Raw genomic sequence first — 25,946 nt, 5'->3', positions numbered from 1 at the left:
TCAAATTTATTATTTTCTAATACAAATACAAACTATTAAATAAAAATAAAAACATAAGATTAATTAAAATTAAAAATATTTCATTAATTCATAAAAATAAAAATTACATGATACAAATTACAGAATTTTATCTCTAATGGTACCGCGTGGAGGTTGTTGTCTTCCAAACCACCCGTATTCATTTTAAGGATCTCTAAATCTGTCTTTTGTTTTTGCACCTCACCATTTTCCTTTTATAAAGCATATGTCCGTCCATTTTTAAGTAGCTACTGAAAAGTTATTGTTTGAAGAATTATTGAAAGAAGTCAATTTAACTCTTTTCACCTTATCCTTTTTAATCGGACGTCGAGGTATTATCGACTTCCAATTCAAGGTTGGCATCTTCATCGTTAAGGTCGGTATGACAACATGTGTCCAATGTTTGTGTATAATCGTTAGACTCGGATGTATTTGAGATTTTAGAGCCTTTTGTTTCAGTCGAGGTAGAACCCTTGTCCACTTTGTGCAATTTCGTAGTATATACCAATCTTTGTGGTGGGTAAACGGATTCCCAAAACTTTCAATACGGTGTTTCTTAAGTGCCATTTACAAAACATCAATGTCGTTGTCACATTTTTTCGAACCAGTAAGTTGTTGTAAATATTGAAACAACAACACCTAGTTTATTATCTAACGGATATATGCATGTGTTATGCATGTTTTTGTTAGTTCCAATTTGTCAGTTTATCTTTATGCAGTAGTTTGCTTTGCAGTTTAGCTATTGACTTTTTCTTAGTTAGTGGTAGACAAGTTAGTGGGTAGTTTCTTTTCTTTTCTGCAGTTTCCTTTTTGATGTAAGATTCTTTTGGCATCTAGTTTTTTAATCATTCCACAAAATCAAGCTAACTCGTAAAGCTTAGATTGTGTTTGTTCTATCCTTAAAGTTTTATCCCTATGTGTTTCTTGTTGTGTACAAGTACAGGAACCCATTTCCAGTTAACAAACTGGTATCAGAGCCTGGTTCATGGGCGATCTTCAAGTGGTAGGCGGCATTAAGAAACTCAGTAATGGTAACTACAACACCTGGTCAACCTGTATCAAGTCGTACATGTGTAACGTCCCAAAATTCAAGACCAAAAATTTCGTTATAATTAAGTAATTATATAAAACCATCAGTATAAAAACATTCATATTAATATCTCATGTCAAAACCAAAATGTCAATAATCAAAACATATTATCATAAAACCATATCAGAGTGTAATCCCAAAGATCTCATGTGCGGAAAACATGGTGTGATGCGCTGCGATCAAGCCGACTCATTTCCTTTGAAAACGAGTACCTAAAACCAAAACTGTAAACCGTAAGCACAAAGCTTAGTGAGTTCCCCCATCATACCACATACCATACAATCATACAACATACATACTGCCAGGCATATCTGGGTGTCCGACCTACCCCTTCGGTCCTCTCGACCGGCGACCTTGCCTAGCATATCTGGGTGCTGGCCTACCCCTTCGGTCCTCTCGACCGGTAGCCAGGAGCTAACCTCCCCTTCGGTATCTTTCAACCGGTAATCGGGGACTATTTCACCCCCTACCACTACCACATAATAACATAGCATAACATACATGAATATATTGTCAGGCATATCTGGGTGCCCGACCTACCCCTTCGGTATCTTTCAACCGGTAACCGGAAGCTAACCTCCCCTTCGGTATCTTTCAACCTGTAACCAGGGACTATTTCACCCCTACCACTACCACATAATAACATATCACATGTATCATAATCTGTCTAGCATAGCTGGGTACTAAACTACCCCTTCGGCCCTATCGACCGGTAATCGGGGACTATCCCCCCTACTACCACTATCACATAACATCATATCATGCTAACACATAAGACATATCAGGTAGTAGCAAACCTAGATGATTATCACAAAGACAGTCATATATCATACAACTCCTACTAGTGGGCCGGCATTGTGGCCGTAGACCCACCGCTACTGGAAGGTAACTCACCTCACGCTGCTGAAGTCCCGTAGACACAATCCCACACTGCTGAAGTCCAGCAGACTTAACCCCAGCTGTTGGATGACAGATTCTCGAACTGTCAATAACAAACATCACCCAATTAATAATTGGGTTCCACTACATAATCATAAGTACGTTCTTGGGTCATTACTACATTACCCCATGCTTGGCTTTATTCAAGCCCAAGGCCCAATCCATAGGCCCAAAAGTCAACTATGAGTCACAACCTAACATATGGCCCAATTTTCCAAATTGGGCCCAAACCTTTACAAGGTCTTACCATAAGGCCCAACCTCATATAATCATTAAGGCCCAAACTATGGCCCAATTTTCTAAATTGGGCCCAACTCCTCATATGGGCCTTACCTCAAAGCCCATTAATTATTCTAGTCCATTTGCTTGACTTTGGATGGCCCATTAATAACGCAATCATCAAGGCCCAATAATAAACCCAAGTGAAATTAGGGTTTCACATAAAATGATGATTAGGGTTAAGTTTCCTACTTAACCCATTAAGGACTTAATCCATTAAGTCCAATATTGTTTAGATTAATTTTTGCCGATGATTATTACTTAATATCTCAAGTTATTAAATAATTCCCGTGTGTCCTGGTTAATTCCCCAAATTAGGGTTTCATTGCATTAGGGTTTTCCAAACCCTAATTAGGGTTTCCAACCTAAATACTAGCCCATTTATCAATTTATTGGGCTTTTAGGTCAATTAGGGATTTATTGGGCCTATTAGGCCCACTAGAATATCATTAAGTCCATTAGGGTTTTATTTGGGTCAGTTAGGGTCCATTAGAGTTTACAAGGCCCATTAGGGTTTCAAGTACCCTAAACGAATCGAACTCGATGAGACAAGCACACCGCCACCCGACACGGCGGCCGGTGGCGGCAGCCACCACCCTACGGTGGTGGTTTGAGTTCCATTTCATTATTCCAATTTTATTTTACAATTTACAATGAAATCACAAATAAACACACACACTACACTAATTAAACACACACAACCACCTTAAGGTGGCCAACGGCGGCAGATGGTGGCAGCCACCATGGCTGGCGGCCATGGTGGTCGTCTCCTCCATTTTCCGGCCATCAAACACCCATACACACATTTCTCAATTGAACAAGGACCCAGCCACCCACCTGGTAGCTCACGGAGGCGACAGCAACACCAAAACGGCAGCAACAACGGCATGTACGGCGGCGGTGGGACAAGAAGGCGGCAGCAGCGGATCTTAGATGTATCACTGGCGAAGCAACGACGACCAGAGGGAGATGGCGGCAACGGGCAGGTGGCCACCGTAGGGAACGACGGCGACGCGTCTTCAGCCAAAGGCAGCGGCGGCACATCTCTGATTTCCATCCGGTACAGCCTCATTCGGCCCTTCACAGTGGCAAGCGACGATCGGAAACCCAACAACAGCGACCAAGGTCCACCATCGGTTCCCGTCGACGTACACGACGTCTGGTCACAGAAAGGACGAAGAAGAAGGTGTAGGTGGTGGCAGCGGACCTTACCGTGAGCTCCCTTCCGCTCACGACTCGCATAGACGAATGTAACCCACTTTACGGTCTCGGCTGCTCGGAAAACAGATGAAAAAGAGTGGTGGCGGCGGTTCTCTTGCTTCGACTTGGTCACCAACGGATCTCCTAATCAAGAGGATGGGGCACAGCTGTTGGCCTCGGTGGTCCAAGTCATCGGTGGCCGATCGGAATAGCATGATGGCGGCGACAGTGGAGAGACATAAGGGGGGTGGCGGCTCCTTCAACGATTAGGGTTAGGAATGAGCTAGGCAATGTAACAATAGGGTAAAGAGGTCACCGGGTACATCCCGTGTTCCTCCAAACTTTGATCCAAAAATCCAACTTCAGCCCCTCCTCACACTTTTGTTTTCGAATTTAATCCAATATTTACCATTTGCACCCTGCTTCCATCATTCCTTGACAAATTAAGTTCGAATTTTACAAAACAACCCCTTGCTTGACAAATTCTTTTCAACTAAGTTCCTATAATTACCACGGAGCCCCTGTCTTCATAAATATTTATAAACGGGGTCCAGAACTTACACTTTTAATCCCCGACTTCTAAAATTGTGACAATTAGCATTGGGAGACCATCCTTTTACATGTAATTATTTATTTGAGGGCTACTATTCGTTCATTAATTAATTTATCTATTTATTAAATAATTAAACGGAGTGTTACAAATCTCCGCCACTTAAATTAGATTTCGTCCTCGAAATCATTCCTTACCATTTCTTATGCCCCATACCACTCGAGTAATATGGTCACCATCCTGGGTACACCCTAGCCTTCCCAGGGTAGCCGTGACCAACCTTCGTAAAGCCTTAAAATCCGCAAATGAACGAATTCTTGCAACAAGATCACATCTACTCGATCTGCAATCTGTTTTCTCGAGATGGTCCGAACCCTCGACAGCCCATTCATACTGAATCATTATCATTGAATTCAGTCCGTTTATCCCTCAACAGGCTACTCAACTTCTGATAGCTCGAGATTCCCACTATAAAACGGGGTCACAGACCCAATTATCTCTGCAGATCACTTGTACCTGGCCAAGGCTCAGATACACCTACTGTGAGTGACTTGTCACTCCTCAAATCATCTAGCTATTACGACCGTACTCGCAACCTGAAGCACAAATGCTAACACTGCCCAAACGCTGAAACTGCCCGAACACTTAACGGACTGAAGCAGTATGTTGCTACATAGCTGCTTCCCAAAATCTATCGAGACCTTCCTGGTCTCAATTCATCCATCAGTCGTCTAAAATACCGGGTTCCGGCCCGGCTGTGGAGCCAAATGGCTCCCTACTTAGTCGACTCACACGACTTTTGAACGAAGTCCCTCTCTGGAACTAGTTGCCACTAGTTATCATGTCACTGTGACTCTAACAACCTCCCGATCCAACCGCTCGGGTTCCTACGTCGAATCTTGACGTCACCAATTACATGCTAAAAGTGATTGCTATCTAACCGATGGTAGCCTTATATCACAAGTAATCTTATACGGTCCATTGCTTTCCTGATCCCATAATTGTAGTGGCGCTCCTACAGTCTTATCACTGTCTCAAACAGATCTAATCCATCTGGGTAACACCGAAATCCAATCTGTGGATTTCAATATCCTCACTGCTGCACCCGAACTGGTGGGTACTACTGTTCCTTCCGCGTTCTAACAACACACTCATGCCATCTACCAACCTAATGAATGCTACGGCTACACCCGCAGTCTCACGACACTCTATCACTATCTGACCGCTAGTGAATGCTACGGCTACCCCCGCAATCTTACAACACTTCCCATGCTAACTGACCACTGGTGAATGCTACGGCTACCCCCCGCAGTCTTACAACACTTCCCATACTAACTGACCACTAGTGAATGCTACGGCTACCCCCGTAGTCTTACAACACTTTCCAAACTATCTGATTGCTAGTGAATGCTACGGCTACCCCCATAGTCTTACAACACTTTCCAAACTGGGTCGAACACGCACTCGACCTAACACACCACTGAACTTGAGTCCTAATTGAAACTCTAACATGGTTCCCGAAACCTGCTATCACGTGACCCCACTGTATCAGTACCGCACCCATGCCCGTGATCAAAGCGTCACAGTAAACCACGAAATCATCTACACCCTCTGGCAGGGTGAGAATCGGTGCCTCGCACAACCGCTGTCTGAGAGTTTCGAAGGCTGCCTGCTGCTCAGGCCCCCAGCGAAAGGCCACCGACTTCTTGGTCAGTCGGGTCAAAGGGACCGCAATCTCGGAGAAGTCCTGTATAAATCTCCGGTAATATCCCGCTATACCCAGGGAACTCCGAATCTCAGTTGGAGATCTCGGAATCTCCCACTGCATCACGGCCTCTATCTTGGCCGGATCGACCAGAATACCCTTCTAGTTGACAAGGTGCCCAAGAGATTGCACCTTGTGCAACCAGAACTCACAGTTGGAGAACTTTATAAAAAGTCTCTCCCCCACTTAGATTCGACTAAGTCTTCACAGTACATGAGAATTGAAGGATTCCCATTCCTTCTCGCTTTCTAATACCCCACTGATGACAACCTGTGCCTGCCAATGCTAGCGTTTAATCACCGATTAAACCTTGAGATCTCCCATCCTCGGAAATCTTGATGAGTACTCTTGAAATCTGATCCAGTCTGACACCTCAATCTGCCTCCCATGCTGACAGCGGGAGGCCTTAATCTTCACTCTGGCTGACGAATCCTCGTTCCCACTTCCAATTTTTGCAGCACCACTGAACTCTAACCGAACATAGCCCACGCGAGAAATGCAATTATCTTACACATCCAACGACCGAACACTCATGCGTCTAACACTCGCAAATGACTCCACTATCTTCATGCTACCCGTCCTCCCCTAGCAACGGTAGTGCCTTGAACTCCAAAGTTCATCCATAGACAATTGTCGACCATACCTGAACCATGATAGAATCACTGAACGCTGACTACACTGGAGAACCATCGCTCTACTCCTGACCGAGTATCCTCTAAATAATACTCCCGCACAGATCCAGACAATGATCCGGAATGATAACGGTACACACGGAATCCACTCCGCAAGATGCGTCCCTCTGTGGGTTCATCAAGGACTTTTCGACATTCAGGATGGCATATATGATCCTTGATAACGCACACACTAGCAGAAAACCGACCTGAGGTCTGACTTATCCAAACTCACTCACAATTCCAAAGCGATACGTATTCCCAACATCCATCTAGTAGTAGTTGAAGATGACATACCCGCAACATCTGGAGGAATACAGATCACCTTCAACTGACATGATCAACTCTGCCACACCTGTAGCAGCCTAAACCCTTGGAGCGACAAACTCCCTTGTGCACTTTCCTGTACGTGCTGCAATGACTCAGGCCCTGCTGGCCTTTCACCTGATGATCAGAAGTCATGGTCTCTTCCCGGGACCCTCTACTATACGCACCTAGCACGAACCTCTCTTCTCAAAGTGCTCCAAATCGATCTCGCATTTGCAACCTCTTGGAAATCATATCCTTCAGGGTCTGTCACCCTGTCACGCTCACTAGCTCACTGGCCAATGACTAAGCTGCAACAACTGGGACATCCTCTGTCCCCAAACCGGGTCACAAACTCCTCCCCGAAGCTTCTCAGATTCTCCAGGACTCTCACCGATTCGAGTATGGATCCTGTGCTTTCAGTAGTACGGGCCCAATACTACCTTCCACACCTATCCATACTTTCCTCAGCAATCCTCCTGGATCCTCCAAGTCACTTCCTCAACTGGTACACCCAAGTCTCACTGAGCCTCACTACTAACCCACCAAAACATATCCTAGGCTTTCCTAGGTTCCCGTACCCACCCAGTCCTCAGCTGCTGAAAGATTCCCAGTAATGTCAACTAGCTACCTCATGAATATAGCCACATGCAACAGAGATCAGATAATCCTTCGAGTAAAAGACCCATCCCTAGAATGGTTGGACTCAGACAAGATCTGCGCAAGAGGGTCAAGTCTCTCACTCTGAGATTATTCGGCATATGTCCCATGTGACTTAGGGCGTGTTTGGCACGAAGCTTTTGGAAGCGTTTGGGAGCTTCTAGCTTTTAGCTTTTGACAAAACGCTCTAGTTTAAACAAAAAGCTTCGTTTGGCAGTACGAGCGTTTAGCTTTTAGTTTAAACAAAACGCTCCAAATCTAAAAGCTACTTCATGTAGCGTTTAACAAAACGCTACTGAGCTTTTGAAATCAATTTCCATAATTACCCTTAAAAATTTATTTATTTATTTATTTATTTTTAATCAGTTGTCCTTTTATGTAATTTTATATATTTCAAAAGCTACCAACTACTTTTACCAAACACTCATATAACAAATAAAAGCTACAGCTTCCCGCTACCAGCTACCCGCTACACGCTACCAGCTACCCGCTACCAGCTAATCGCTACCCGCTTCCAGCTAACAGCTACTTTTGCCAAACACGCCCTTAGCATATTCACTTAATAGTTAGCTCACATTACTAAGAGTCTCACAAAGCACAAAGCAAGCAGCATTCAGACAATGGAAAATCTAACCATCATATTCCAATCAAATCATTCTATCCTCTAATCAGGAATCTGTACATACAATTCAAAGGCTCATACAATCAGGCATAACCTAAACAGGCTATCCTATTACTGACTGATCAGTACTAGCATGCAAGTCTACAAGCACATACAATAGGCATATAAGGCATCCTTCCTAGATCCTTAGCCCTAATCCAGCATTCACTTCTCATAATCCTATCATAACATAACATATCATAACATGTATGGGTATCTTGGGGAAACTTACTTGAGCTCGGCTGATTGCACGCATCACACACTTGGTTCTTTTCAAAGTTATTTTCTCTTTCAAATTCTTTTCAACTTCTTTTTATAAAATGATTTTACTTTTGAAAATTTTCATACCAAGTCCTTAGTTTGAGTTCAGACACACCCGGGAGTGTGCCCGAATCCCTCAAACCAAGGCTCTGATACCAACTTGTAACGTCCTAAAATTCAAGACCAAAAATTTTGTTATAATTAAGTAATTATATAAAACCATCAGTATAAAAACATTCATATTAATATCTCATGTCAAAACCAAAGTGTCAATAATCAAAAAATATTATCATAAAACCATATCAGAGTGTAATCCCAAAGATATCATGTGCGGAAAACATGGTGTGATGCGCTGCGATCAAGCCGACTCATTTCCTTTGAAAACGAGTACCTGAAACCAAAACTGTAAACCGTAAGCACAAAGCTTAGTGAGTTCCCCCATCATACCACATACCATACAATCATATAACATACATACTACCAGGCATATCTGGGTGCCCAACCTACCCCTTCGGTACTCTCGACCGGCGACCTTGCCTAGCATATCTGGGTGCTGGCCTACCCCTTCGGTCCTCTCGACTGGTAGCCGGGAGCTAACCTCCCCTTCGGTATCTTTCAACCGGTAATCGGGGACTATTTCACCCCTTACCACTACCACATAATAACAGAGCATAACATACATGAATATATTGTCAGGCATATATGGGTGCCCGACCTACCCCTTCGGTATCTTTCAACCGGTAATCGGGAGCTAACCTCCCCTTCGGTATCTTTCAGCCGGTAATCGGACACAATTTCACCCCCTACCACTACCATATAATAACATATTGTTAGGGTGCAAAGTCACTCTTGGATGTAGTGTTTTAGGCTTACCCTCTTGTATGTGTAAATGGGTTGAGTCTTTCCTATAAATAGGAAGTGAGTGACTCCCATTATGTAAGGAACCATTTAGAGTGTTAGACTAGAGAGAGAAATTGTGTACAAACCCATTTGTATATTCTTTCTAGATCTAATATGAGCTTACACAGATTTATTTACTCCTTGTGTTCTTGATTTTACATGATGATTCACTAGATCTTTCTAATTCCGCACATGTCATCATAATCAACACCACTACAATTGGTATCAGAGAGGGTGTTCTTGATTTCATCAAGAATTGATCCATGGTGGCTTTCTAGATTTCGTGATTCATTTTATGATCTTAGATCTTCGTGGTTTAGAGAGTTTTTGGATTCTAGAAATCGAATTCATCTTTGTTTCTATTCATAATTCGATTTTCTTCACTAGAATTCAAGTGATTTTTACTTTCTCTTTCTAGAAAACCCATTTGAAATCACTTTCTCTCTCTAGATATCTTCAAGTTTTTGTGATCATGGTGAATTTGCCTTATAATTCTTGGATTGTGATCGTTGAAGATATCAAATACAAAGTCAATAAAGATGAATATTATGGGTTGGTGTTAAACAATTGGATATTTTGGGAAACTATGGTTTCTTATGGAGGTTTGAAGGATGATCATGGAAGCTTGATATTTCAACCACTTCGTGAGATCAAATGGTTGGCTGATATTACATGGTCCATATCAACACGTAGTAGTGATAAGATTGGAGAAGAAAAATATTTGTTCAGAAAGAAATATATTTCTCTTATTGAAGACCCAAATGATCTTCGTGCTCTTAAGGTTGTTGAAGTTGTTGACAATGGAGTTCAATGTGATGTTCTTGATGTTCTTGAAGTTCATGATAAGAAGATTCAAGTTGATTTTCATGATGAAAAAGTTTTTTGCTCGATTGGAGTTATGATTCCTTATCGGAAGCCGATGATCCAGGAAATTCACAAATATCAAACTCCAAAAGATTTGATTCAAACTCACAAAGGTGATGTTGTGGAAAGTGGGTTTGTTCATGAGATCAAGTCTTCAAGATGCAAAAAGATGAGAAAGAAAAAGAAGAAGAAGATTAATCGGAGAAACAAGCGGGTTTACTCACAAAAATTGTCAAATGTTGTGAAGCCGAAATCCATGAAGCAAATTTGGGTTCCAAAGCAACAATATCCAAGTGTTGCATTGAATTTGAAGTCAAAACCCAAAAGTGTTGGTGGTTCTTTTGAAGATGTTCTTGGATCGTTGAAGAACACGAAGAACGAGTTGTACATCTCGCATAATGGGTGGTACAATGTTCAAATTGGAGATTTTCTCGTTCCAACAAAAGAACCAAGATCTTCTAAATTTGATTCGTTCGTTGAAAATGGATCTCGATTCGTCAAAAAGGTAACTCAAATTCTCAAATGGATTCCAAAACGTCCATGATTTCGATTCGTGCGTTTCGTTTTTAATTTTTGATCGTTTTGACTCAATTGGATCGAATTCGTTTCAAACCCTTTTGAAGATCCAATTAATTTTTTTTTGATCAAATCACAAAATCAAAATCATATTTTAATCCAAGATTTGAGCCCAAAGTTTTCGATTATTCTTCATGTAATCCAATTTGTGAGCCCAAAGTAAAGTAAAATATCGATGTTCATTACTGTTCATACACATTTAATCGAGTCCAACAAGAATTCGAATCACTTTTCATTCCTTAAGCCGATTCCGTTATTTTGATCTGATAAAATCATTCACAGTTCTAGTCGATAAATCATTTGATTAACTCACAGTTCTTCGTTATGCATAATACGCATAAAGGTGTTGTACATTCTTGACGTTCTTCAAGATCGGAGTTCTTGTGTTTTCGCATTCTCTCGCTGTGAATCTATGTGAATCGATCGAGTCTTGATATTTGGTGATTGAAATTGATTTCCACTAGAACATCAAAATCGAAATCAGAAATTGATATTTCGAGTTTCTTTTGTTGATAATCCAATCTGATTTGTTCATTCACAAGTTTGGCAATCGAAAATTGATTTGAATATGATTAGTTTCAAATTGAAGATTAATGATGTGGAATTTGATACTTGCATTGGAATCGAAAGCAGATAGAGTATGAGTTCGCATCTACAAGTCAAAATTGAAGGTCAAAATTCGATGTTCTTGGTAATCTGGAAACGAATAGGATGAATGAAATGAAGAACAGGACAATTTTTGTTGAAAGTGGGTACTTTGATCTGAAAAGGAATCGTAAGTGGAAAAATTGTTGTTTGTCATCAAATAAACGAAAAGTCAAAATAACGAAGGTCAAAATTGGGTTCTTAACTGTGTTCGATATATCATTTGATTTGGAAGTCAAAGTATATGAAGCGTTAGTCTCTGTGTAATCTCTGTGTAATGAATTGGAGAAGAAAACAATATCTTTCGAAATTGGTCCCTGTAGGTTCGAAGAAATGGCATAACTGGTCAAATTTCGACATTTTTGAAGACAAGTGGACAAATTTTCGAAAGTAGCACCCATAGTTTTGAAAAGTTGGCAGTTTATACCCAAATTCGAAAATGGGGATATAATGCTGAGAAAACGAAGAGTTTTCAGTTCTGGTCCCTGCAGTTTGTGCGAATTTACGCTTTATGCCCAGTTTCGCAAATGGGCTAGAGTTTCGCATATTTAGCTGTTTTAGGCGCAACGGGTCCCTGCAAGTTTCAGAAAGTGACGATTTTTACCCGATTTTTGAAAAATCTTGCAACTTTCACCTAAAAAGTCAAAAATTTTCATAAATTGGAAATTTTTTGTGGCTTTTTCGTGATTGTTTTTCCGTGCAAGATTTTTGGTGATTCATTTTTGGTACACATCAAGGGGGAGTATCGTGAAGACTATTCCTCGGGCGCTTCTCACCCTTAATGGGTTTTATAATCATTTTTTGATTATAAAAAGGGGGAGAATGATGGGTATTCGAAGCTTCTCGGGTTTGTCGAATATTCATTTGCGGATTTGAAGACCGGTGTTACTTCGAGGGGGAGTTTGGTCTTGATCGCGCTAGCTCGTTGGAGATTGAAGCCGGACATCCAATCCTAACTTTGAGGGGGAGAATGTTAGGGTGCAAAGTCACTCTTGGATGTAGTGTTTTAGGCTTACCCTCTTGTATGTGTAAATGGGTTGAGTCTTTCCTATAAATAGGAAGTGAGTGACTCCCATTATGTAAGGAACCATTTGGAGTGTTAGACTAGAGAGAGAAATTGTGTACAAACCCATTTGTATATTCCTTCTAGATCTAATATGAGCTTACACAGATTTATTTACTCCTTGTGTTCTTGATTTTACATGATGATTCACTAGATCTTTCTAATTCCGCACATGCCATCATAATCAACACCACTACACATATCACATGTATCATAATCTGTCTAGCATAGCTGGGTACTAAACTACCCCTTCGGCCCTATCGACCGGTAACCGGGGACTATCCCCCCTACTACCACTATCAAATAACATCATATCATGCTAACACATAAGACATATCAGGTAGTAGCAAACCTAGATGATTATCACAAAGATAATCATATATCATACAACTCCTACTAGTGGGCCGACATTGTGGCCGTAGACCCACCGCTACTGGAAGGTAACTCACCTCACACTGCTGAAGTCCCGTAGACACAATCCCACACTGCTGAAGTCCCGCAGACTCAACCCCAGCTGCTGGATGACAGATTCTCGAACTGTCAATAACAAACATCACCCAATTAATAATTGGGTTCCACTACATAATCATAAGTACGTTCTTGGGTCATTACTACATTACCCCATGCTTGGCTTTATTCAAGCCCAAGGCCCAATCCATAGGCCCAAAAGTCAACTATGAGTCACAACCCAACATATGGCCCAATTTTCCAAATTGGGCCCAAACCTTTACAAGGTCTTACCATAAGGCCCAGCCTCATATAATCATTAAGGCCCAAACTATGGCTCATCTATGGCCCAATTTTCCAAATTAGGCCCAACTCCTCATATGGGCCTTACCTCAAAGCCCATTAATTATTCTAGTCCATTTGCTTGACTTTGGATGGCCCATTAATAACGCAATCATCAAGGCCCAATAATAAACCCAAGTGAAATTAGGGTTTCACATAAAATGATGATTAGGGTTAAGTTTCCTACTTAACCCATTAAGGACTTAATCCACTAAGGACTTAATCCATTAAGTCCAATATTGTTTAGATTAATTTTTGCCGATGATTATTACTTAATATCTCAAGTTATTAAATAATTCCCGTATGTCCTGGTTAATTCCCCAAATTAGGGTTTCATTGCATTAGGGTTTTCCAAACCCTAATTAGGGTTTCCAACCCAAATACTAGCCCATTTATCAACTTATTGGGCTTTTAGGTCAATTAGGGATTTATTGGGCCTATTAGGCCCACTAGAATATCATTAAGTCCATTAGGGTTTTATTTGGGTCAATTAGGGTCCATTAGAGTTTACAAGGCCCATTAGGGTTTCAAGCACCCTAAAGGAATCGAACTCGACTAGACAAACACACCGCCACCCGACACGGCAGGAGGCGGCAGCCACCACCCTACGGTGGTGGTTTGAGTTCCATTTCATTATTCCAATTTTTATTACAATTTACAATGAAATATGAAATAAACACACACACTACACTAATTAAACACACAGAACCACCTTAAGGTGGCCGGCGACGGCAGATGGTGGCAGCCACCATGGCTGGCGGCCATGGTGGTCGTCTCCTCCATTTTCCGGCCATCAAACACCCCTTCAACACACATACACACATTTCTCAATTGCACAAGGACCCAGCCACCCACCTGGTGGCTCACGGAGGCGACAGCAACACCAAAACGGCAGCAACATCGGCATGTACGGCGGCGGTGGGACAAGAAGGCGGCAGCAGCGGAGCTTAGATGTATCACCGATGAAGCAACGACGACCATAGGGAGATGGAGGCAACGGGCAGGTGGCCATCGTAGGGAACGACGGCGACGCGTCTTCAGTCAAAGGCAGCGGCGGCACATCTCCGATTTCCATCCGGTATAGCCTTATTCGGCCCTTCACGGTGGCAACCGACGATCGGAAACCCAACAACAGCGACCAAGGTCCACCATCGGTTCCCGTCGACGTACACGACGTCAGGTCACAGAAAGGATGAAGAAGAAGGTGTAGGTGGTGGCAGCGGACCTTACCGTGAGCTCCCTTCCGTTAACGACTCGCATAGACGAATGTAACCCACTTCACGGTCTCGGCTGCTCGGAAAACATATGAAAAAGAGTGGTGGCGGCGGTTCTCTTGCTTCGACTTGGTCACCAACGGATCTCCTAATCAAGAGGATGGGGCACACCTGTTGGCCTCGGTGGTCCAAGTCATCGGTGGCCGATCGGAATAGCATGATAGCGGCGGCAGTGGGGAGACATAAGGAGGGTGGCGGCTGCTTCAACGATTAAGGTTAGGAATGAGCTAGGCAATGTAATAGTATGGTAAAGAGGTCACCGGGTACATCCCGTGTTCCTGCAAATTTTGATCCAAAAATCCAACTTCAGCCCCTCCTCACACTTTTGTTTTCGAATTTAATCCAATATTTACCATTTGCACCCTGCTTCCATCATTCCTTGACAAATTAAGTCCGAATTTTACAAAACAGCCCCTTGCTTGACAAATTCTTTTCAACTAAGTTCCTATAATTACCACGGAGCCCCTGTCTTCATAAATATTTATAAACGGGGTCCAGAACTTACACTTCTAATCCCCGACTTCTAAAATTATGACAATTAGCTCTGGGAGACCATCCTTTTACATGTAATTATTTATTTGAGGGCTACTATTCGTTCATTAATTTATTTATTTATTAAATAAATAAACGAAGTGTTACAACATGCAGGGACAAGATCTGTGGGAAGTTGTAGATGGAACTGAAACAAGTCAGCCAGAAGTTGAAGACAACAATGGGGTGTTAAGGAAATAGAAGATCAAGGCAGGGAAAACTATGTTTATTATGAAAACTACAGTAGATGAGGATATATTAAAACACATTCGAGATGTAGTAACCCCGAAGGAAACATGGGATACGCTGCTTGCTCTGTTTTCCAAGAAAAATGATACAAAGCTGCAACTCCTTGAGAACGAACTGATGTCGGTGTCTCAACGAGAAATGTCAATTCCTCAATATTTTCACAAGATTAAAACCGTGTGTCGGGAAATCTCGGAGCTTGATCCTCAAGTCTAGATTGGAGAATCTAGAATAAAAAGAATTATTATTCATGGTTTAAAACCAGAATTTCGAAGTTTTGTAGCAGCTATACAAGGATGGCCTACACAGCCATCCCTTGTGGAGTTCGAAAACTTACTTGCTGGTCAAGAAGCTTTGGCAAAGCAAACTAGTGGTATGTCTATCAAGACAGAATAGGAAGCTTTGTATGTGGGTAAAAGCAAAGGAAAGTCCAAATCCAACCATGGTAGAAAACGATATGGGGACAAAAACAGAAATCATGAAGGTGATAAGACGCAGCGTGAAGGAGAAAAAGGGGAATCATCAGGAGAAAAGAAAAGCCACCATTCAAATAAGCGGTTTCCGTTTAAATGTTACAATTGTGGTACTCGAGGTCACATGGCTCGAAATCGTCCCAAAAGTACACCAGAAGAAGGTAATGCAGCGACTACTCAAAATGAGGAAGAGTGGGATGCAGAAGCATTGTTTGCTCAAGAAGAAACCGTTTTAGCTCTAACAGGTACAACTGAAAAATGAAAGAGTAAACTAGATGAGTGGATCGTTGACTCAGGTTGTTATAACCATATGATAGGGGAGAAAGTGATCATACAAAGTTCAGTCAAGTATGGAGGCAGCAAGGTAGTTGTAATTGCAGATGATTCTAAACTTCCAATTACTCATGTTGGTGATGTTAAGTTCTGTCCAGGAGATAACAAGAAAGAATTGTTGTTACAAGGTGTGTACCATGTACCCGGGATGAAGAAAAACTTACTCTCGGTCTCACAACTAACTGGAGCAGGTCACTATGTGTTATTTGGCCCTGATGATGTGAAGGTATACATATATTTCAAAACTCTATCACAACCAATAGCGTGTGGACATCGTGCAGAGTCCATTTATGTGATGTCTGCTGAAACGGCATATGTTGATAAGACGAAAAAGAACCAGAATGTGGATCTATGGCATATGCGTTTGAGTCATGTAAGCTATGACAAGATGGAGCTAATGATGAAGAAGAAGTTGGTCAATGGATTACCACATCTTGAGGTGAATAAAGGTCTCGTTTGTGCTGGTTGTCAATACGGTAAAGCCCATCAATTGCCCTATGAAAATTCAAGTTTTCAATGTAAGGTTCCATTAGAGTTGGTGCATTCAGATGTGTTTGGTCCTGTAAAACAACCATCTCTTCAAGGTATGAAGTATATGATCACCTTTATTGATGATTTTTCAAGACGTGTTTGGGTATATTTTATGAAGGAGAAGTCTGAAGCCTTTAGTAAATTCAAAGAATTCAAGAGTGAAGCTGAGAGAATAACCGGGAAGACCATTTGCTGTTTAAGGTCTGATAACGGAGGGGAATACCTTGCTACTGATTTTGCTGAGTATTTAAAGGAACATAACATTAAAAGACAACTAACATGTCCCAATACCCCACAGCAGAATGGGGTCTCAGAAAGAAAAAATAGGCATCTAACTGAGATCTGAGGGAGCATGATACATGACAAAAATGTCCCTGGAAGGTTCTGGGCAGAGGCTATGAAGACAGCTGCATATGTCATTAATCGAATTCCTCAACAAGGTTTAGAGTATGTGTCACCGGTTGAAAAGCTCTTGAACATGAAGCCAAATGTGAGTCATCTACGAGTTTTTGGATGTGTTTACTATGTTTTTGTCCCAGGTCATCTTCGCCACAAGCTAGAAAAGAAAGTTGTTCGTTGCATCTTCGTGGTATGACCAAGAGAGAAAAGGTTGGAGATGTTGTGATCCAACCAACGGTAAATGTTACGTTTCAAGGAATGTCGTTTTTGATGAAACATCCTCCTGGTGGTCAACGAACCGTGAAACTTTGCCAGACTCAGAAACATTGAAAGAGAATCTAGAGTCATCTAAGGTTAAACTTAACCTGGACGAAAGTGAAACAGTGGTTGAAGAAGACAATATTGAAGTCCATGCACAACAACCTTGGCAGTCAGGCATATTTCATCGTGTGGAGTCAAATGACGAGATCCCTATGAGGCGATCATCTAGAGTAAGAAAACCGAATCCACGTTATGCTAATGTTGCCATAATCGAAGATGAAATTCAGGAACCATATAATTATGACCAGGCGTGTGAAGTCTCAGAATGGATCGTAACCATGAAAGAGGAGGTATCTGCCCTAATAAGCAATCAAACGTATGAATTGGTTCCCAAGCCCAAAGATGTTAAGCCCATCTCGTGTAAATGGGTTTACAAGGTTAAACGACGTGCAGATGGATCTATGGAGAGGTTTAAAGCCAGGCTTGTTGCCCGTTGATTTTCACAACAATTTGGGATGGACTATGAGGAAACGTTCAGCCCTATAGCAAAGTTAACCACCATACGTGTTCTTCTTGCCCTAACAGCTAACAAACGGTGGAACTTGTGGCAAATGGACGTGAACAATGCGTTTCTGTATGGAGATCTAGAACATGTTATTCACATGGAACAGCCGAAGGGATTTGAGAGCAAGACTCATCCACAATACGTGTGTAAACTGAAGAAAGCATTGTATGGACTCAAGCAATCCCCACGAGCATGGTTTGGGAAGATTGCTGAGTTTCTTGAGCATAATGTTTTTTCTCTAACAATGGCGGATGCAAGTCTATTTGTGAAGACAATTGGTGACAAGGCGGTGGTTGTTCTCGTGTATGTCGATGACTTAATAATAACTAGAGACCTTGATGATGAAGTTGCACTGTTAAAAGAAAACTTGTGTACAAGGTTTCACATGAAGACCTTGGAAAGCTGAATCACTTTCTGGGATTAGAAGTAAAATATGAAGATGGTGACATAGTTCTACATCAAAGGAAATACATGACTGATTTGTTGAAGCGATTTGGAATGGTCGAGTGTAAACCGGCGGTGACTCCCATGGATACCAATGCAAAGCTATATGAACATGTGGGTAGAAAACTTGAATATGCCACAATGTACAGATCGATAGTAGGAAGTCTTATCTATTTGACCTTGACAAGGCCAGATATTGCTTTCGTGGTTGGAGTCCTAAGCAGGTACATGCAGAACCCTAGAAAACCTCATCTTGATGCTATTCGGAGAGTATTGAGATACATCAAGACAACTTTGGACCATGGAATTGTGTTTAAGAGGGAATCAGGAAGTATGTTGTCAGTTTACTGTGATGTTGATTATGCTGGTGACCTGAACACTCGACGTTCCACTACTGGTTATATTTTCATGATTGGATCAAGTGTTGTGTCATGGTGCAGCAAACTTCAACCAACTATGTCCCTCTCTACTACCGAAGCCGAGTACCGTGTTGCTGCAATGGCAGCTCAAGAGAGTGTGTGGCTCTTGCAGCTGTTAAAAGATCTGAATCAAGATGTGGAGTACCAGGTTCCACTTTTCTGTGATAATCTCTCCTCAATTCGTCTAGCTAAAAATCATGTGTTTCATGCCCGGACCAAGCATATAGAAGTCCTCTATCATTTCATTCGTGAAAAGGTTCTTAGAGGAGAAATTGATTTACAGTATGTAAACACCAAAGAACAAGCTGCAGATCTGTTTACAAAAAGCTTATCAAGCCAGAAGTTAATTTTGCAATATTTTGGGCATGGTGGAAACAGGTGTTGAGAGGGAATATTGAAACAACAACACCTAGTTTATTATCTAACGGATATATGCATGTGTTATGCATGCTTTTGTTAGTTCCAATTTGTCAGTTTATCTTTATGCAGTATTTTGCTTTGTAGTTTAGTTATTGACTTTTTCTTAGTTAGTGGTAGACAAGTTAGTGGGTAGTTTCTTTTCTTTTCTGCAGTTTCCTTTTTGATGTAAGCTTCTTTTGGCATCTAGTTTTTTAATCATTCCAGAAAATCAAGTTAACTCGTAAAGCTTAGATTGTGTTTGTTCCCTCCTTAAAGTTTTATCCCTGTGTGTTTCTTGTTGTGTACAAGTACATGAACCCATTTCCAGTTAACAGTAAATGTTGTTGAACTTGCTGATCCTTTGTTTCAAGTCATTGCACTTTGAAGATATTTGGTTGACACTGTGATATTCCCCGCCCATTGATTTGTGGACTTGGGCCAAAATACGTTCCAAAAAAACACTTGCACGTTGCGTATTCCTGGTCATGCTATCCTCATAAATCTTGACCCAAATACAACACAATGTCTCTTTCTCCTTTTGCATTACAATTTTTTGTTGGTTGTGGTTTTAGTGCTCTTAACTCTGTCGTGATGGTTTAGGTTGTGTTTTAGGTACCGATTTGGGTTGAGGGCACCTATTCGAAATGGAAATAGTGTGTATGGCGGGGGCTTTGGAAAGATTGCATTTGGAGATGAAATTGGAAATAATGATATGCATGTAGTGGTGGAGTGTGCATGTGGGCATATTTTTGCCTCATTTTTTTATATTATTTCGTAAGTGCCATATGGACTCATTATTCCTTAAGTCCCATACATGTGGTACATATACAAAGGTTAGCACTAAAAGGCTGTTTCTTTTTTACTTAATGAGCTTTATAAGTTAAGCACTTAATCTAGATAGTTATACATGACTTGACAAGTCAAGCCAAAAAACATAGCTTAATATATCAAGATACCAACCATTTACCAAATTGTTCTTATTTTTCAGTCCAACTCATTTCACGTTAAAATTAATGAACACTGATAAAATCGATGATATTGTGAACTGTTTGATGAAATGTAATAGTAAAATTATCATTTACTCTCATTATTTATTCAAACAAGAAAAGAAACAAACAAACCACAACATTTAACCCAAACAGATATCATTATACCTTCTATCACTTCACCCATTTCAGCCACTTAACCCAATCACAATCTAAAAGTTGATTTCACATTTTAAAACAAGATGTTTTAATTTCGAGGCCTAACCCTTGATCAAAAAAATATACATAGGTAACTTGATTGCCATTTACAATCCAATCAACTACCTAACAAAACATGATTCCAATATCATACAATTCCATTAATGAACCAAAAGCTGAAACATGACATACCCAAAATTAAAATAAAAAATAAAAAAAGCAACTAGGAACTAGGAACCTTTTCTACTACGACTACTGGAACCAGAAACAGATCTCACATTATTTGATTCAAAGGGATTGTACAAATCCTTCCCACTTCCTCTGTGCCCATGAGATGAAACATTTCTTGGTGAATTTGAACTTGAATCATTCACATTCACTCTTGTGCTTTCTTTTTCCAGAATTTTCGCTTCATTTGCAAGCATCCGAAGCTGATTCAAATATTAAAAATTTAATATATATCATGCTATAAAAACAATATTATGATGCTAATTAATATACACAAGAGAGAAAATATTATTCATACCCTAATCTCATTTTCTGTCACACGATCCTGAAGAGCAGTTATAGCAGGGCTTAAACTGCAAATTAAAGTTTATTTCATGAGCCAGGAATATAAAAAAACAAAATTAAAAAAAATAGAAAAAAGGGGTTATAATTTCTCACCAATATTCCATTAATTTGCAGATGGAAGCTTGATAAGTGGAAGTATGATGGATGAAAGAAAGCGGATGGGCTTTTCCGTCCCTACATCAAATAAATCACTCTATATTCAATAAAAGAACATGTTTATATAATAATAATAATAATAATATATTATATTTATATGTACCTCATAATTTGTAATATTGCTTGATGATATGCTGTTCGCTCCTCTTCATATAACACAGATTGTAAATGACTAAATGATGTTAAAGGTGATTCAAGATTCAGAAGTGACAAAGTTGGCAAAACATGAAGAGGAACTTCTTTTCTCACATATTCTGCACCACTGCATCAATTAAAAGTTTTTTTTTTTTTTTTAAATTCTGTTATGCACATGAAATAATAATAATAATAATAATAAGACATTTTTGGATATTACCTCATTTCCATATTTGAACGATGCATTGCTTCTTGTATGCTTTCAGACATATCCATGGGGTCAATATCAACTATGCCACTTTCTGTGTTCACAGTATCTGCATTTGCAAAGAAACCCTTCAAAGCAGATGGTTTTGCTCCACCCTGTATCCCTCAAATTTTGTAAAATTAGAGAAAGAATTCTGATTCTATTATTACCTTAATGCTTAATAAGCAAATTAAATATACCTTTAAAGCTTTTGAATCACCAGTGTCATACTCTAGAGATTCTACACGTGTTGAGCCAGAATGTGTGAGTGAATTCTCTGTGGAACTTAAGGAAGATTCTAGATCTATAATGGAACTTTTATTTATAGGACTGAAATGAGGTTTCAATACATGGTTTTGCTTTCCATCTAATGACTGGAATGCTGTAACTTGTATTCTTCCAACCTGAATCAAGACACTTAATAAAATTTCAAAGCTTTGTTTTATCTATAGCCAATAAAACCATGTCATTTCTAATTTCTATACACAGTTATTGTATAAGAAATTACATATGCAAAGTTGCAAACAGTTTAGTTAAGATTAGAACCTTGTATTGATCTTCATTGAAACATGAAAAAATCAATCCTATGAAACCAGAATCTAGAAGTTGATACATAGCTTGAGTCCGAACATCTGAAAAGGAAATTGACAAAATGATATATCTTGATTTAGAGTTTTAGAGTAAGAAAAAGAAAGACAGTAAACTGTAAAGTACCTTTTTTTTAGACACTGTATATGAAAACTTACCAACATGAGAAGGAAGGACTGTGATATGTGGATGTGAATGATACCAGCCAATCACTCTTGTTGTTCTTCCAGTTTCCAGAGTCATTTTGTGTTGTAGAGTTAATTGAACAAATACAAATGTTTTTCACTGGATATGTTGACCTTAAAATAGTTGTAGTGTAAAGAGATAATAATATGTTTATATGCAAAATTGTTATATTAATAGTTTAATACATATAAAGGATATCTCAGCCTGAACTGATGCAGCTGTCAGCTGCTCAGGATTTGTCTCAACCCGATCCTTCTGCCTATCACATCTTGGTTGTGGCAATGCTCCCCAAATTAGGGCAGTTACACTTCCATTTTTGGAGTGCTGAAATTGCAATTTTGTAAGATAACCAATTAAGCATCATTCAATCAAAGATCTGATCGCTATAGACACCAAATTATATAGGCATAACTTGCAACATCTTATTTCAACAACAAAGAATCAATGAGCAAAAAGAGGTTAAACAGCACTGAACAACAAGCTTCGGCAACAGGTGAACTAGTTTTCATTTCTATATTAGGAAAAAAGATGGAATATATTCATCTGTAGAATTAACAACTAAACACAGTGACAAATTACTCCGATTTGGTAAGGAAATCAAATCAGGTAGACTGTAAGAAACATAATTCATGGTCCTAATCATATACACATGAAGAAGAACAGTTAAAACCGGGTTTAGCAAAGATGAAACTATGCCGCTTGCACATGAATAGTTTCGAAGAAATAGACGGAATTACACAGACGTTGTCGATCAGATTATGATTTTATTCACAGAAAGCAATGGCAATAGCTCTGGAGCGGACAAAATGTATTGATAAGCTAAAAAACCCTAAAAGCAGTTGTAAATAGCTAAAAGTTAAAGAAAGAGAAAGACATGATGCAAAGGTATGACCTGAATATCGCCGAGAAGAAGCCCCATAATTTCTTCAGTCTCGGTGGACAATGCATGAGTGAGACATGTTAACCACACATCCTCCGACATCTTTACACTCGTTAGCGACATTCTCTCTCAGCTTTTCCGCGATGAATTCCTCCGTTCAACTCTTTCTCCGTCCGTCGGTATATATCCTGGTAGTCGGAAAAGGTTAGGTCCGATCGGAGCGAGGGCGGTGCTGAAGGACAACGGTGGAGCTTTCGATGATGACTTTAGGGGAACTGGCTTTTGTTGAAGTGATAATTATGCGGTGTAGGAGGTTGTAGATCGTTACTGTGTAGCCATTAATCGATGCCGTTTGTTTCATAGTTTCCAAAACGTCCAGTCAACGATGACTTAATCCCTTCAACGGTGGATCAAGGCTATAGGATACTTGACTACACGATATACCATACCCCGGCAAAGCTTGGGGCTGATATGGTGGGTTATTGGAATGATTAACATCCACTACTAAAAGTGTTTTATGGAAACCTCATTTCAACTTTACTACATCTTGGCTACATAATACCACACCCGAGCATAGGGATGAGCATTTGGATCTGCAGACCAAACCGTACCGGACCGTTTTTTGGACTCCTAGGCCGGTTCTCAGTTCTAGGATTTGAGCAAAACCGGTCCGGTTTATTTACCGGTCCGGTCCGGCCGGTTCTGGGTAAAAACCGGCTTTGGACCGGCTTATTTAAAAAAAATTATATTTTGTGAAATTCTTTAAACAAACATATCTCGTTCATTTTAAGTCGGATTGACATGCGATTTTTTCTAACGTGTAATTTAGAGCTTGTAAATGATTTTAGACTATAATTTTGTTGTTTTTAGTGTTATATTCGATGAGTTACAATCGTTCAAAGTTGAGATATCAACGCTGAAATATTTCGGTTTTTCAGCAAGAAATTTACACTTTTGTATTCTGTGAAATCTTTTAAACAAGCATATCTCATTCGTTTTAAGTCGGATTGACATGAAGTTTTTTCCAACGTGTAATTTAGAGTTTGTATATGATTTTAGACTATAATTTTGTTGTTTTTGGTGTTATATTCTATGAGTTACAAATCCTTCAAAGATGAGATATCAAAGCTGAAATATTTCAATTTTACAGCAAAAATTTAAATTTTGTTGTCTGTGAAAATTTTTAAACAGGCGGATCTCATTCTCTTTAAGTTAGATTGACATGCCGTTTTTTCCAACATGTAATTTAGAGTTTGTATGTAACACCCGATGGTTCTAAGGTATTATTTATTTAATTGTCTAAATCATGTAAGCTCTTTTGGGCTTAGTGGATTGGGCCTTTGTGAGCGGACTTAGCTGAGGTCGTACGCTAGACGTAAGCTTGGTGTATATGGGGCGTAATTAGAACACAAAGAACGCGGAGGCATGCACGTACGTGCAACGTACAAGGTGGTACGTGCAGTGTACGTGGTCAGACTCAAAACCCTAATTTTTAGGGTTCAAGCCCTATATAATGCCATTAAGTCCCAAGTGTTAGCCTCCTTATCAGCCTCTATAGTCCAGAAACCCTAATATTGAACCATATAGCATGTTGGTGTGTTCTTGACCTTGTGGAGTGTATTTTGGTAGTTTGGAGCCTTAGAAGGAAGAATAAGAAGTTGGTGAAGAAGAGTTGTTGGAGCTTGAGCTTGAAGATCCGAGTTATCGTCATCATTTGGCACTCATTTGAGGTATAAAGCTAAGAACTTGTTTTGTTAAAGCTTAGATCTCCTTTGTTTGAGTTTTTGGACCCTTTTGGTCCCATAGATGAGATATTGTGGATTATTGTCATTTCTGAAGCTTAGAGTTGCTACTCTTGGTGTTCTTTTGGTCCTAAGGTCATAAAGTTGCCATCTTTGAAGCTTAGAACCATCCATGCATGAGTTTGAGTTCATTTAATGGAAGTAGAGTGTTGTATTTCGGGTTTGGGTTCATTTGGGGCATGCAAAGCTACCAAGTTAATGACTTTATGGTTTAAGATGTTGCATATGACTCAGATCTGTGATTAGGACTCTTGGACTTAAGTAATTTAGAGCTTAATGGAGAAAGAGCTTAATGGGTTAGTACGTTGGGCTTACAAGCTCGTACGCGCAAGGTACAAGCCATGCAGCCTGTACGCTTAGCGTACAGTTAAGTACGCCTCGCGTACTCAATGATTTGGGCTTTGTGTCTTTTGGGCCTCGGTTGGGCTATTTCCTTGGACATTGCTGTTTTAGGCATCAATGGGCCATCTGAAATCGAGCCTTTAGACTGAGTGTGTTTATTAGGCCTAGGGGTAAGGCCCATATTGGGGTTTTGGGCCCAATTTGAAAAATTGGGCCATAAATGGGCCTTTAAGGAACAAGTGGTCTTGGGCCTTGGTTTTGGATCATATTAGGCCAGGGGTAAAATGGTCATTTTATCCCAAGATTTAATCATTTATTTTGGAATGGAACCCAAGTGTTTATCGGGTGTTATTTTGTAATGTCAACTCGGGGAGTCGTCATGGCAGCAGCTAGGGATTTATTTCAGTGAGACTCAACATTCAAGGTGAGTTCCTCACTGGGTTTAGTGGGTCTAAGGAACCAAAGACGACCCTTGATTGGTTATGTCGATATACTTTTTTTCTGTGTGATACTTGTATGTGCTTGTATATGTATGTTTATTGGGCGGGGCCCATTATGCGAGTGTGGGCGGGGCCCATATCTCACTGGGCGGGGCCCATTATGTAAGTCTGGGCGGGGCCCGTATCTCATTGGGTGGGGCCCGTTATATGATATGTTTGGTATGCGGTATCTTGGGGAACTCACTAAGCTTTGTGCTTACGGTTTTTAGTTTATGTTTCAGGTACTTCCGTTTCCAAGGGG

At 40.3% G+C, this 25,946-nt stretch overlaps 1 protein-coding gene across 1 annotated transcript; it reads right to left on the bottom strand.

The window, feature by feature from the left end:
* Positions 1–20,321: 20,321 nt before the first annotated feature.
* LOC145117079 (uncharacterized) lies at positions 20,322–23,458 on the bottom strand. The gene is made up of 10 exons (XM_079053383.1): positions 23,074–23,458; positions 22,380–22,505; positions 22,154–22,241; positions 21,954–22,039; positions 21,608–21,811; positions 21,381–21,523; positions 21,129–21,287; positions 20,963–21,043; positions 20,823–20,877; positions 20,322–20,727 (listed from the first exon to the last, which is right to left on the bottom strand). Exons 1-10 carry the CDS (start codon positions 23,182–23,184, stop codon positions 20,527–20,529), a joined length of 1,254 nt encoding a protein of 417 aa, XP_078909509.1. The 5' UTR covers positions 23,185–23,458; the 3' UTR covers positions 20,322–20,526.
* Between the last annotated feature and the right edge of the window lie 2,488 nt (positions 23,459–25,946).

This window comes from Lactuca virosa, chromosome 5 (assembly GCF_052849685.1).
Source record: "Lactuca virosa cultivar CGN04683 chromosome 5, Lactuca_virosa_CGN04683_v6, whole genome shotgun sequence".
In the NCBI taxonomy this organism is placed as follows: Eukaryota; Viridiplantae; Streptophyta; class Magnoliopsida; order Asterales; family Asteraceae; genus Lactuca; species Lactuca virosa.
Note: the sequence above shows the minus strand (reverse complement) of the source record. Positions and strands in the feature narration are given on the sequence as shown.

Excerpts from the sequence above, each read along its gene's own strand:
- LOC145117079 (XM_079053383.1), bottom strand. The coding sequence starts at position 23,184 with ATGTCGCTAACGAGTGTAAAGATGTCGGAGGATGTGTGGTTAACATGT. Across the intron at positions 21,044-21,128 it reads GCAATATTACAAATTATGAG|GGACGGAAAAGCCCATCCGC; the intron begins GTACATATAAAT and ends TATTTGATGTAG. Across the intron at positions 20,878-20,962 it reads TGCAAATTAATGGAATATTG|TTTAAGCCCTGCTATAACTG; the intron begins GTGAGAAATTAT and ends TTTAATTTGCAG.